The sequence below is a fragment of the Microtus ochrogaster genome, unplaced genomic scaffold (genome assembly GCF_000317375.1).
Source record: "Microtus ochrogaster isolate Prairie Vole_2 unplaced genomic scaffold, MicOch1.0 UNK2, whole genome shotgun sequence".
In the NCBI taxonomy this organism is placed as follows: Eukaryota; Metazoa; Chordata; class Mammalia; order Rodentia; family Cricetidae; genus Microtus; species Microtus ochrogaster.
Window position 1 is genome coordinate 18186439 of NW_004949100.1, and position 12131 is coordinate 18198569.

General features: G+C 44.1%; 1 protein-coding gene across 4 annotated transcripts in view; it reads left to right on the forward strand.

Annotated features, from left to right (window-relative positions):
• Positions 1 to 1322: 1322 nt before the first annotated feature.
• The window catches only part of Dip2c (disco interacting protein 2 homolog C), a 348427-nt gene continuing 337618 nt past the window's right edge, over positions 1323 to 12131 (forward strand). For 2 of the 4 annotated variants that reach the window (XM_026788415.1, XM_026788416.1), the window contains exon 1: positions 1323 to 1599. In XM_026788415.1, the coding sequence (XP_026644216.1) occupies positions 1515 to 1599 (85 nt within the window). In that variant the 5' untranslated portion in view covers positions 1323 to 1514. The remainder of the gene's footprint in view (positions 1600 to 12131) is intronic. The other 2 variants (XM_026788417.1, XM_026788418.1) reach the window with 1 other exon arrangement.

Genomic DNA, 12131 nt, shown 5'->3' on the forward strand with positions numbered 1-12131 from the left:
TCAAGGAAGACAGAGAAGCCAGGTGATGGTAGCCTAGATAATTAGGAAAATGCTGGTAATCACTGATGTCATTAAGCAGGCAGATGATGGTTAAGGCCCTAAGGCTGAATGAAGACAGCACACATACTGGTCACACTGAGAATCTAGTTAGCGCTGATCAGGAAGTTTTTTCTCTGCTGGCTATCATGCATAGTACTGGAAGGTGCTCTGCAGGCTGTTGACGGTGTGTGTGTGTGTGGGGTCATTAACAGTCTTGCCCAACTATGAACCCTACAATAATATGAACCCACATGAATGCTATGTGTGAAGATCAAGATCACGCACTTTCACAATTGCCTTCTGAATGGATTTCAGGTGTGCTCCACAGGAGGCAACCTATGCTGGGTATCAACCACGCAGAAGAGGCATTGACACACCAGAGGTGATGACCAAAGGGAAGAGAACACACAAGAGGTAGGAGAAAAAAAGGAGACAGTATTGTAGGGTGTGGGGGAGAAGACACTAGCAAAGGACTCATGGATGACAGGCACTCCTCAGTCTCAGGAAGGGCTGCACAGTGTTCGACAGACCCAACCATTTCCTTTCCGTCCTTTCCACAGATGGGGAAAATCACTCCTGGACAAAAGCATTGGGATGATTCAAGGTCATATGCTAGTCTGTTCTAGATCCATGCTTTTAAACTTCAAACTAGTACTCAATGTACGCCTCACACCGCCTTTTTTTTTTTTTAATCAATTTTCCCTTTTAAAAGTATTCATTAAAAAAAATCAGTCCTTAAGGACCCAGAACATTTGAAGTTTTAACAAGTAGACTAAGCCGTACTTCAGAACGCTTTCTTTCCCCCCTCTTTCTCCCTCCCTAGAGTCTTCCTAAGCCTTGGGTTTGAGAAGGCCCCCAGGCCAAACATAAGACTGTCCCACCAGCGCGCTCTCGAAGTAGCCGCTGGAGGCCCCGCCCCCCGAGCGCGCGCCGCCGTGGCACGTCCGCGCGCTCCCGCCTCTCCGCGCGCGCCTCCCTGATGCCCGGTGAGCGCGCAGCGGCGCTCGCTCCCGCCGGGGCAGGGCGGCCGCGGAGCAGCTAGAAAGCCCTGTGGCCGTGACCGCGGGCGGGCCCGTGATCCGGAGCCGGCCGTACGGGGCCGGAGCCCGCGGCTGGGGGAGGCGCGCGGAGGGAGCCGGGCGCGAGGCCGACGCCAGGGTCGGGGCCGCGCTGAGGAGGCTGAGAAGGCGCTGAGGAGACTGACGAGGCACTGAGGAGTCGCTGAGGAGACGCTGAGGAGGCTGACGAGGCGCTGAGGAGACTGAGGAGGCGCTGAGGAGACTGACGAAGCTGAGGAGGCTGAGGAGAAAATCCCCGCGCGCCTGCCCGCCGCCGCCGCCGCCCGGCCTCCCGCGCCCGCCCGCCCGCCGCCGCCTCCTCGGTGCGGTTCCTCCAGGTTCGAGCGGCGGCCGCTGAGGAGCCCTCCGCCGGCGAACAAAGAGGAGGCCGGCAGGGCGGGGGCGTCTGCGGCGAGCATGGCGGACCGCAGCCTGGAAGGCATGGCTCTGCCGCTGGAGGTGAGGGCCCGGCTGGCCGAGCTGGAGCTGGAGCTGTCGGAAGGTAACAGCAGCCCCCCCTCTCCCCAGCCCCGCGCCCCGGCCGGGTCCGGACACCTCTTCTCTGCCGCGCGCTCGGGGCCCCGCGGGTCGGGCCGCGCTGTCACCCCGGGGAGGACGCGCGCGCGGGGACTGGGGGGCGGCGGGGCCCTGGCCCCGAGAGGTGGCCCCGGGGCGGGTGCATGGGTGTGCGTGTGCTTGTGTGCGCGCGTGCTTGCTCGCGTGTGAGTGTGTGTGTGTGTGTGTGTGTGTCTGTGTGTGTGTAGGTCTGAGTATGTGTGTGCGCGCGCGCGTGTGCTTGCCGCGGCCCCCGCCCTCCAGGCTCAGCTGGCGCGGTGCAGCGGCGTTGCCCCCTGCGCGCTGCGGCTGGGCCCGGGGTGCCGGGCTGGGAAGCAAGCTTAGAGCAACCTTTGGGGCCGCTGGGGAATGGCCTTGGTGGGGACGTGCGCTCTGCCCTAATGGAGAGGCGGGAGAGGCGCCGCGTCCTTGATGCAGCTGCACCACCAGCAGCGGCAGCAGGAGCAGCAGCGGCAGCAGCAGCAGAAGCAGCAGCAGCAGCAGCGCGCTGCCACCACGCTCCATGCTTGGGGACGGCCTCCGAATGGCCTGATTTTAATGCGAAACTTGTCAGTGGACTTCGGGATTGGCTCCCTCCAAGGCTGCAGGCACACGGTCCTGTCAGCGGGAGGAAGATAGTAGTACTATTGTTCGGGCGTGTTGTGTGCTGTGCAGGTTGAGTTGGAGCCGTTAAACCTCCCCCCTCAGGCCAGGTTGGGTGCCTCATTCCCGCCGTGTCGGAAAGAGGTACTGAGAATTTGCGACTGCCCTGTTGCGTGATTTCATGGAGTGTTTTATACGGTTTCGTCTTTGCTCTTCATGGTGGACATCATGTGCTTAACGGTCATACGTTTCAGCTCGGGTTTTGTGGGTTTTCTCCCCCTCCCACTAAAGTTCCAAAATGTGTTTAATAATAAATATTTAGCAGTCATCCCACTCATTCAGAGAAGGCTACAGTACAATGGTGTGGGGATAGGCTGTCTCCTCTTGAATTAGTACTTGGAGTAGTTTAGCATGGTGAACTTTTTTTTCTTTCTTGTAACGGTTTGTGAGGGCCAGCAGCCAGAACGTAAATTCATCCGTGCCAATTTTCATCATCGGGGAGGAGCTGGTGTTGACTTTGTGTTTTCCCTTTTAACACTTTCAGGGTGGAGAAGGAAATAAACGCGGTGGCAGCGGTGTTGTTTGTGTTATCAAAGTCTCGTAGACTGAACATTTTCTTCTATTTCAAATTTGGGATTCTGTAAGGTGTTTTGGGGGCCGGTCGTGGGAAACTCCAATGGAAGGAAAAAGATAATGTGTCCCAGCCTTTATGCTCCCTTGTCTCTGTTCTGACTAGTTAGAGATGATGGTGAGACCATCACTCTTTCCTGAGAGGGTCCACAGGCAGAAAATCCAGGGCTGGATTCAACAGGGTACAGTCTTTAGACTGAAACGGGCAGATGAAGTGTGCATATGTACAGACAGTTTAACCTTGTAAAGTAGCTATGAAGAAACATACTTGAGTTTTGGCAACGTTCAGATAGACTCTCTTCCTCAGTTTACCAGCTGTAGACTATCTTCTGCACCTGTTGTATTGACAGCAACCCCTCCCATCACGTTCTGACTCAGAAGCAAGCACTTCTGCTATGCCTGCATTGTATTAATGTGACGGGTCTGTACCCATACTTGAAAAGTGAGAAGCCATCTCAGCTCACCAGCATTGAGCCCTTTCTGCAGGATCCCTCTCTCCCTGCCTACCAGGAAGTCAATTCATATTTACTCTCCCTGGGGACACATATCCTGCCCTTCCATTGTTGAGAGTATCTGTTTGTTTTGTTTTGTTTTTGGTGACAGCAGTCACCTGTTATCGTCATTCACTCTAGAAGAGTGAATGTTAACTTCTGGTTGTTCAGAGAAGTATGGAAAACCACTTTAGAGGAGATGTAATTAGCCTAACTCCCGGTGAGCACCTTGTGTCTGGATAGAACTTAAAGGATTTAGTGAGTTTCTTGGCGAATGGGTGTGTGCAGAGGAGTGTGTATGTATATTTTCATTTTCTATATAAGCTATGTTAAGACCTGACCAAAACTTTTAAGAATTTAAAAAAATCAAAGCCTGTGCCACTTTGTTCAGCCTCTGCTATTCCCTGCTCACACCACTCACCCCATCTATTAGCTGTTTCATCTTTGACTTTATTGTGAAGTGTGGCTTTGGAGTTGTGATTTACAAAAGGTTGTTTGAAATTCCATGTCTTGTAACCAAAAGGAGTGTTCACCTGGAAGAGATGAATCAGCTTGTTTTCTAGTATTGCTATTTTGGGGGCTGTACCATCTACTGAGTGCTGGTGTGTGTGTGTGTGTGTGTGTGTGTGTGTATGCTGTTTTTATTTAATTGGGTTATTATTTGTTTGATAAAGAGTTAGCATTGATATTTTGGTTGCATTTTTTTAACCTTCCTGCTTTGTTGTGTCTTCCCTTTTCCTGGCCTGCCACTGCCCAGTGCTTTCTTCTCTGAAAGCAGCTAGGCTTTGCTAAATGTTGTAGAACCTTTTCAGAAAAACCCAAGAGGTTTTTGTAGGAGGTGTAGTGTGCAGCCTCTCTTATTGATTCAGATACTCTTGGACCTACATGTGTGGAGACATTCACTGGTGTGGGGCTAGGGATCCTGGATCCTGCTGAGACACCTGACTTTGAATATGAGCTGGGGAAGAAGTCATGTCAGAGCTAGCACTTGTAGTAATCTTGTTGGGGCCTTTTTCATACTCATAATTCTTAGGTTATTTTTCTTATCACAAAAATAACGAACCAAAACCAAAAAACCAAATCCCTCTCTTCTTGCCTTTTGGTAATCACACATTTTTTTTCCTTTTTGGCTTTAAATTCTGTCCCCTACCCTTTTCCCCAGTTTCTGAGCCTTGCTTGTGTGTTCTATTGCTACATAACAAGGAAGATACATTTCTGTACAGCTTCTGTGCTATGACCACTTTTGGGAGTCTACAAGGGAGAGACTTCTGGCATCTCTAATGCTATTCAAACTTTGTGAACCTTTTCATTGGAAAGAAGCAAAGCAAAATAAAACAAAACAGTTTCTGTTGGAAAACAAGTGTGTAGAAGCATGTTTTCTTCCAGCATCATCTCTGTCTCTTTGCTTGTCCACCTGTACACACATGAATATGATACGTAAAAGCAGAAGGAGGACTGTTTGCAGGGAGAGAAGTGATACCAATGAGGGGGATAGAAGGGACATAGTAAGCATGGTATAATGGGTGAAAATGTCATAAAACCTACTAAATTGTATACTTGAATAAAAAACAAAGATGTTGGAGATAGCATTGTTTTTAGTGTAGGGTTTTAAGTGGATGGGCTTGACTTTTAACAGTTCTTCACAGTTGGGTTTGAATGTTCTTAATGAATAATTCTAGATATCAGATTTAGCTAGGGAGGTTAACACACACGCATGTATATATACACACACACCACACACACACATACACACACACCACACACACATACACACACACACACACCTGTAAGATTGTTTCTAGTAAGGTATTTGCAGTGCCGTGGTCATATTCCTTAGATCTGACTTTATGAGGTGAAGGCTTAACAGTGTGTCTATTTTGCTTCAAGTGGGACCCGCTAGTTTTATATTCCTCTTATGGTTTGGAGCCTTAGATGCTGTTGGATGTTATGAGTCACTTTTTGCCTTCCTCCTCCCAGCCTCTTCCAAATGGGTTGTCTCTTTATTTAGAACTGATTTTTTTTTTAATAAAGCAGTGATTTATGGGATGAGTTGTAGCATTCTTCTGAATGGCAAAGAATGTATTGAATAATCTTAGTTTTGATGTCACATATATCAACTGACTCACCTGTTCAAATCCTAGTTATAAGATCATTTCTAGTTCTTTTTGGGGAAAAAAGCACCTTGAAAAGCAAATTCCTGGTTGCACGGTTGCAGTTACTGACTTACTTTTGCACATTCATATTTTTTCTTGGAAGGAGGACATTTCCTTCCTTCCTTCCTTCCTTCCTTCCTTCCTTCCTTCCTTCCTTCCTTCCTTCTTCTTCTTCCTCCTTCTTTTTTGTAAGGTAGATGATATCTTTTGTTTGTTTCATTCCCCCCTTCCCTTTTCCCTTTATGTGTTCTACTTTTAAGATATCTGACTTTAATTTTCCTTCTTTTGTGATTTTTTTTGTGTGTGTCATAGAAAGGTTACCCCCTGTTGTCAGTACTCTGTTATTTTTTGCTGTGGGTCAAAATCTTGTCACATCTCAAAAGAAGTAATTGCATCCATTTGTTCTTGATGATGATAAATAGCTCTCTTAAAGAGGAGACTCTAATTGGGAATCCCAGCTGGTGGGGGGTGGTGGTGGTGGTGGCACAGCTAGAAGTCAGCATGCCAGAGGAATGACAAAAGTCATCTTAGCACACATATCCTGTATATCCTTTTCTTTTCTTCAGCATCTAGTCGGGAAAGGAAGTAGGGAAATGCTGTGATATGAGTTGTAAAACTGAGTTGAAATTATTAGTCTTTTTTGATGTGTGTGTGTATGTGAGGGTCACAGTTTTGTTTCATTTTTGTTGAATATCTTGGGTATTAATATCTTGGGTATAATATCTCTGTGTGGTGTGAACTATGAATTGAGATAGTTCTTTACGGAAGTGCTTTGGATAATAGATGTAAAGTCAGAAGAAAGGAAAGAAGGACGAGAAGGATGGAGGGATTCTATGATTTATGTGGACTGAGTAGACTTTTTTTTCCTTCAGGGTTGAAGACTTTAAATCATTTCTTGATTATTAGCTTGGGAAATGGTTCCTGTGAAAATCTTTTCTTCTGAAAAGACTGGAGACTACGAGCCTGACCTAAATCAATTCTAAGAGTACCAGAGAGGGAGATTCCTTACATATGCTTTCCATGGACCTTTGTTTTTTAAAAGACTGAATTCTCTGGTTAGTCTGTTACATATTTGTGGACTTACTTATTTGAGACATAATAGAACACTAAAATTGTAAAACAGAAACTTTTCTGTGCAAACTCAACACTTTTCCTCATTGGAGTAGATGTACAATTGTTCAAGTTTCAATCTTATACTACTTTGTTGTTTGATTTTTAGTCACTGGGCTGATTTTAGTTTAGCTGATTCTTCCTTATTGGTGTTTGGTTGAGTCTTAGCTTTTTGCCACTTTCCTTTTTCTATAATGTAAATGTAGGTATTTGATTGATCATTTCATAAGATTTAAAGCTAATCCCAAAGGAAGGAGTTGTATTTAGATTTATGATTGTCAGTTTGGGAGGATCATGGCAATCATGCCTCTTTCCTGAAAAAAATGTCAAACCATAATGGACATGTCGCTAGTTGCTTTTGGGAACCTTGCAATTCCCTTTGGGTTGGCTAGTGATACAGAATCAGAGCTGAAAGTCATCAGTAGGCCCTGTTCTTTTTGGTGTTCTGAGCATATTGTGGGATGAATATGAAGGAAACAGGACCCTTCATCCTCTAGGACAGTGTCTTCAGGTTCTGCTAAACACTCATGTATTGGTGGGGTGGCTCAGAGACAGTTGAATATTCAGAGCTGCTTTAGTCATACCAGCCTCAGCTTGAACCTTCATATGGTTTGACTTCTCATCTGGATACTTATTTCTGTATAAAGAGTAGCCATCCCACTTGGTGTGCAGTTTGTAAAACAGAACTGTGGAGACATGGGAGATACAGCCAGTCCAGCCTTTCCTCAGTTGGTCTATTTAAATCATTCATTCCATTTAGCCTGTCTTCACTCTCAGGTCATGATGGATCTGTTCATGGCTTATCCTTGCCTTGTGATGGAACCACATTTGTTGACTGTCACTCCAAGGAAAAATGGGAACATTTATTTTGTTTACTTCTTTTACACAGTTTACTTTCTTGCCAAACTAAACTCTACTTCCCTACAGAGATAAAAGTAGAAGGCTTTCCTCAATCTTTTTAAGGAATGAAAATGGAAAAGTAATGGGGTTACTAAATCTTACTGAGAGACTCAGTATTGAAATTACAGATATACTAACAAAGTGTAACTTATATTAAGTCTTGCATTAAAAAAATGTCAAAGACCTGATGTTGCACACCTGTAGTTTCAGCTACTCAGGAGACTGAGAGTTTGGGACCAACTTGGGTAACGTTTCAGAGTAGTAATAGTAACAATAGTGGTAATAATTATAACCATAATAGTGTCAAGATGTCAAGTACATCTAAGAGTGGTTGTAAAACTGATATTCTCAGAGAAGAGGAACAAGAAGAATATTTTAGTTGGCCAAATGCTACAGAAGTCTTGGTTCACCTAAGAGCCATTTGTATGAAAAGATAGGGTTGTGGAGATTTAAAGCACTAAGATCCATTTAACTTTTGGTGAGCTTTTGATTTCTTTGGATTGTTTTTTTGGAGGGAGGCTTTTCAAGACAGGGCTTCTCTGTGTAACCCTGGCTGTCCTGGAACTCTGTAGACCAGGCTGACCTTGAACTCAGCGATCTGCTCACCTCTGCCTCCTGAGTGCTGGGCTTAAAGTTTGATTTCTTATGTGGAGGGGTTTGTGCTAGGACCGTCAGTTTTCAGGATTGAACCTCTGTATCTGCCTGTTGGGAAACCCTCTTCCTTGGCTTTGTTAAGTGCCAGGCTGCTAGTCTCTTTCAGTCTCAGTTTCTTTTGCTGAGTGATGGTGTTAGGGAAACCAACCTTTAGGACTGAAATGAAAAGCTGGGCATGGTAGTGCACACCCCTCATTCCAGTACTCAGGAGTCAGAGGTAAGAGGATGAAGAGGTTATGGTCAACCTGGGGTACATAAATAGCCCCTTCCCCTAATTAAAAAAAAAAAAGAAGAATGGGATCAGATGGTCCCACTCTTACCTGGTACAATCCTCTTGTATTTCTTACCCCTCACAATGTTATTAGCTTGGGCAGAGTTCTTCAAACCTCTTATTCCTGAAAAAGAAAAAAATCTTTTTGTTGAGATAGTCTCAGGTTGAAATTGAATTTACCATGTATCTGAGGATCCTCTTGTCTTCACTTCCCAGAGTGCTGGGATTACTGGAGTGTGTCCCAACACTGTTCTTGATTAATAAAGTGCTGAGGATTGAATTTAGGGCTTTGGGCTTGCTAGGCAAGCACTACCAAATAAGCCACATGTCCAGCCACTTAACAAAACAAAACAAAAACGAAGAAAAAAAGGAGTTATTTGTTCGTATGTGTGCCTACTTGAATACCTACTGCTTAGGTGTTTGAAGTATATTCATGTGCAGATGGCGGCCATCTTGGATCCCTTGGAACTGGAATTACAGGCAATTGTGAACTGCCTGATGTGGGTAACTGGGAGCAGTACCACAGTTCTTCAAGAGCAATAAACACCCTTAACCACTGAGCCAACTCTCTAGACCTAGCCTTTTTTTAAAATAGCACTTTATCTAGGTGGTTTGAAGTAACAGTGAGGTTGAAATAGTATTTTAAACTTATTATTATTTTAATTTTTGACAGGGTTTTCTGTAGCCCAGGCTGGACTGGAACTGCTGACTATGCCTGGTTTTTAGGAAATCTTTCTTGATAGATCTTTCTTGTGTGCTTACATTACACTGGAGCAGCTATCATGTTGCCTCAGTGTAGCTTTATTATTATCAATTTTTCAAAAAGACAATATGTCTTTTTTTTTCAGTGACCTCTTTTAGTTAGTACTCATTTAAGAAAACTTTGGGGTGAAAATTTGGGACAGATGTCCTAGTAGAGTGTGAGAAAGGCAGTCTATATTAGTTTCTAATGTACATCCGTGGCCTGCCTTTGCATTTGCACCAGCGGCAATCCCAAAGCCTTTTGAATGTCTGTGGCACCTTCCCTTCCTCTCCCTGCTCATAGAGAGTAGAATTCTGTTTTGCCTGCCAGGTGGTGGTGGTACATGCTTTTAATCCCAACACTTGGGAGTCAGAGGCAGCCAGATTTCTGTGAGTTGGAGGTCAGCCTGGTCTACAAAGTGAGTTCTAGGACGGCCAGGGCTACGCAGAGAGAAACCCTGTCTCAAAACAAAACAATTCTGTTTTGTCTTTGGAAGTTCATCCTCCAAGACTAGTGGTGTTCACCCATTAGCATGGAGGAGACAGAGGCAGAGCTGGCATCCCCCTAGTCAGCTCTTGCATGGGCAGTCTAGTTACCTGGAAACCACATGGGTAAGTGGCATGTGGAGCCTTCAGTCACTTGGTTGAGGCCAGGTAGCTCCCAAGATTGCAGCCTGGAGCCTTATTTTCTTCTAATGTTGATCTGCCATGGTGCAGGCAGGATCTTGTTATAATGGTGTAGCTCAGTCTTCATGTGCTGAATACCTGTGCTTGGTCATGGAGATCTATATTTTGCAGCCTTTGGGCTTTGAGCACTGTTTAGATTTTTTTCTGCATACTTATTTTTCTTACCCACTCTCTCATAAGCTTTTTCTTCTAAAATAAAAACCCTGAGATAGACTTTGAAGTCTACCCCCCTCCCAGTGAATTTAATGGTGTTGCAGAAATCATGGTTTCAATTATGTATAACTACCTATTTAAAAAGAAACAAAGTAATGAGGTGGAATCGCCATTTCAGGGTACTTTATTCTGGATTCTTAAGTGAATGTTATCAGTCTCTGAAAACATGTTCTGGTTTTATTTTCCTTAGAGGACGTAATGGTTGCTTCAAAGCTGTTGAGATTTAGTAATACATAGTAATCTTTAAGGACTTATGTAAGCAAGGGGACAATTTCATTGAAGGCAAGCCTTTGAAATACACATAGTGGTATCAGCGCTGCAGGGTTGAAATTTCATTACTAGTTACTTTTTATACCAGTGATTACAATTTCAGTGCTGTTATAAAGGGAATTTCTAGAAAAAAAAAAGACTTGGTTTTCACTTTTTTGTTTATTAACTCAGATGACCATAGTCTTATTTGCAAATGTCTGGGCTCCCACCCATGAATCACAACATTGATATGGGCCCAATCAGAGACAGTGCTTTGGGTTATTTTGCTGTTGCTGATTATAATTTTTCCAATATAGTTAGTTACCTTCAATTAATGAGAAAAAAAAGCAGAATCTGCTTTTCTTTGGCTCATTGTAAACAATGATATTTTATTTTGATTTTATATAATCAAAGGCTTGCTAGTATTTTAGATTTTTTTTTTTTGTTTTTTGTTTTTTTTGTTTTTCGAGACAGGGTTTCTCTGTAGCTTTGGTGCCCGTCCCGGAACTAGCTCTTGTAGACCAGGCTGGCCTCGAACTCACAGAGATCCACCTGCCTCTGCCTCCCGAGTGCTGGGATTAAAGGCGTGCGCCACCACCGCCCAGCTATTTTAGATTTTCTTAAACCTCTTATTATTAAGAAGAGAAAGAAGCTAGTGAGTTCCTGTACTCTTCTGGTAATAGTTTGAATGTCTTCAACTTCCCTTTTTGTGTCTCCTTTTCTATTTCTCTCCCAGTAATCCTCTTTAGTTCTGGTCCTGGATATGCCCCCTGGCCCATGTGTATGTGTGTGTGTGTGTATCTATGTAGGATAGAGGTTGATATCAGCTGTCTTACTCTTCATTATATTCATTGAGGCAAGGTCTCAGTATAGAGAATGAGATAGAGAACTTCAAATGGTTGGAACACATGCTAGGATCTGTTGTTTCCTGAAAGCTTTTCAATGAAAGTGTACACTATGAAAGTTCAAAGCAGCTTACCTACAATTAATGTCAAAGCTGGGTATCTAGCTTTTGCTTGTCAGTTGGCCTAGGGAAGCTCAATGGTCATCCTGGGTAATTGGTGGAGGGCCAAGCCCTGGCAATGTATTCCAGTCAAGTAACAAGTCCATGAGGAGAACTCAGTTTTTCATTCTACTTGGCTGTGATGGGTAGAGGCATATGCTGTGTGTTTTTTTTTTGTTTTTTTTTTTGTTTTTTTTTTGGTAGCTCTCAGCCTCTAGAACCTTATTTAAAATCTAATTCATGACTAGGGATGTAGCTCGGTTGGTAGATGCATGCCTAGCATGCATCAAGCTACGAGTTAGATTCCTAGCACCACATAAACCAGATATAGTGGTATGTGCCTGTAATCCCAGCACTTGGAAAGTGGAGGCAGGAGGATCAGAAGCTCAAGATCAGCATGAGATCTGTAGGATCCTGTCTCAATATATAAAGCTGTATACAATGTTTGTGATCTTAAGGATGGATAAAGCTTGTCTGATGTGGTGTGTAGTTCTTTACATTTTCTCTATGCTTGAAAATTTTGCATGTTTTTCATAGAAGACAGATACAGAAAAATGTAATTCCTTGGTATTAATTCTTCTCTATAGTGTAGTTTAAGAATCAGAAAGCTGGATATGACAGAGGTTCATTAGATCTTGTTTTTCTCCTTCCTTCTTTCCTTCCTTCTTTCCTTCCTTCTTTCCTTCCTTCTTTCCTTCCTTCTTTCCTTCCTTCTTTCCTTCCTTCTTTCCTTCCTTCCTTCCTTCCTTCTTTCCTTCCTTCTTTCCTTCCTTC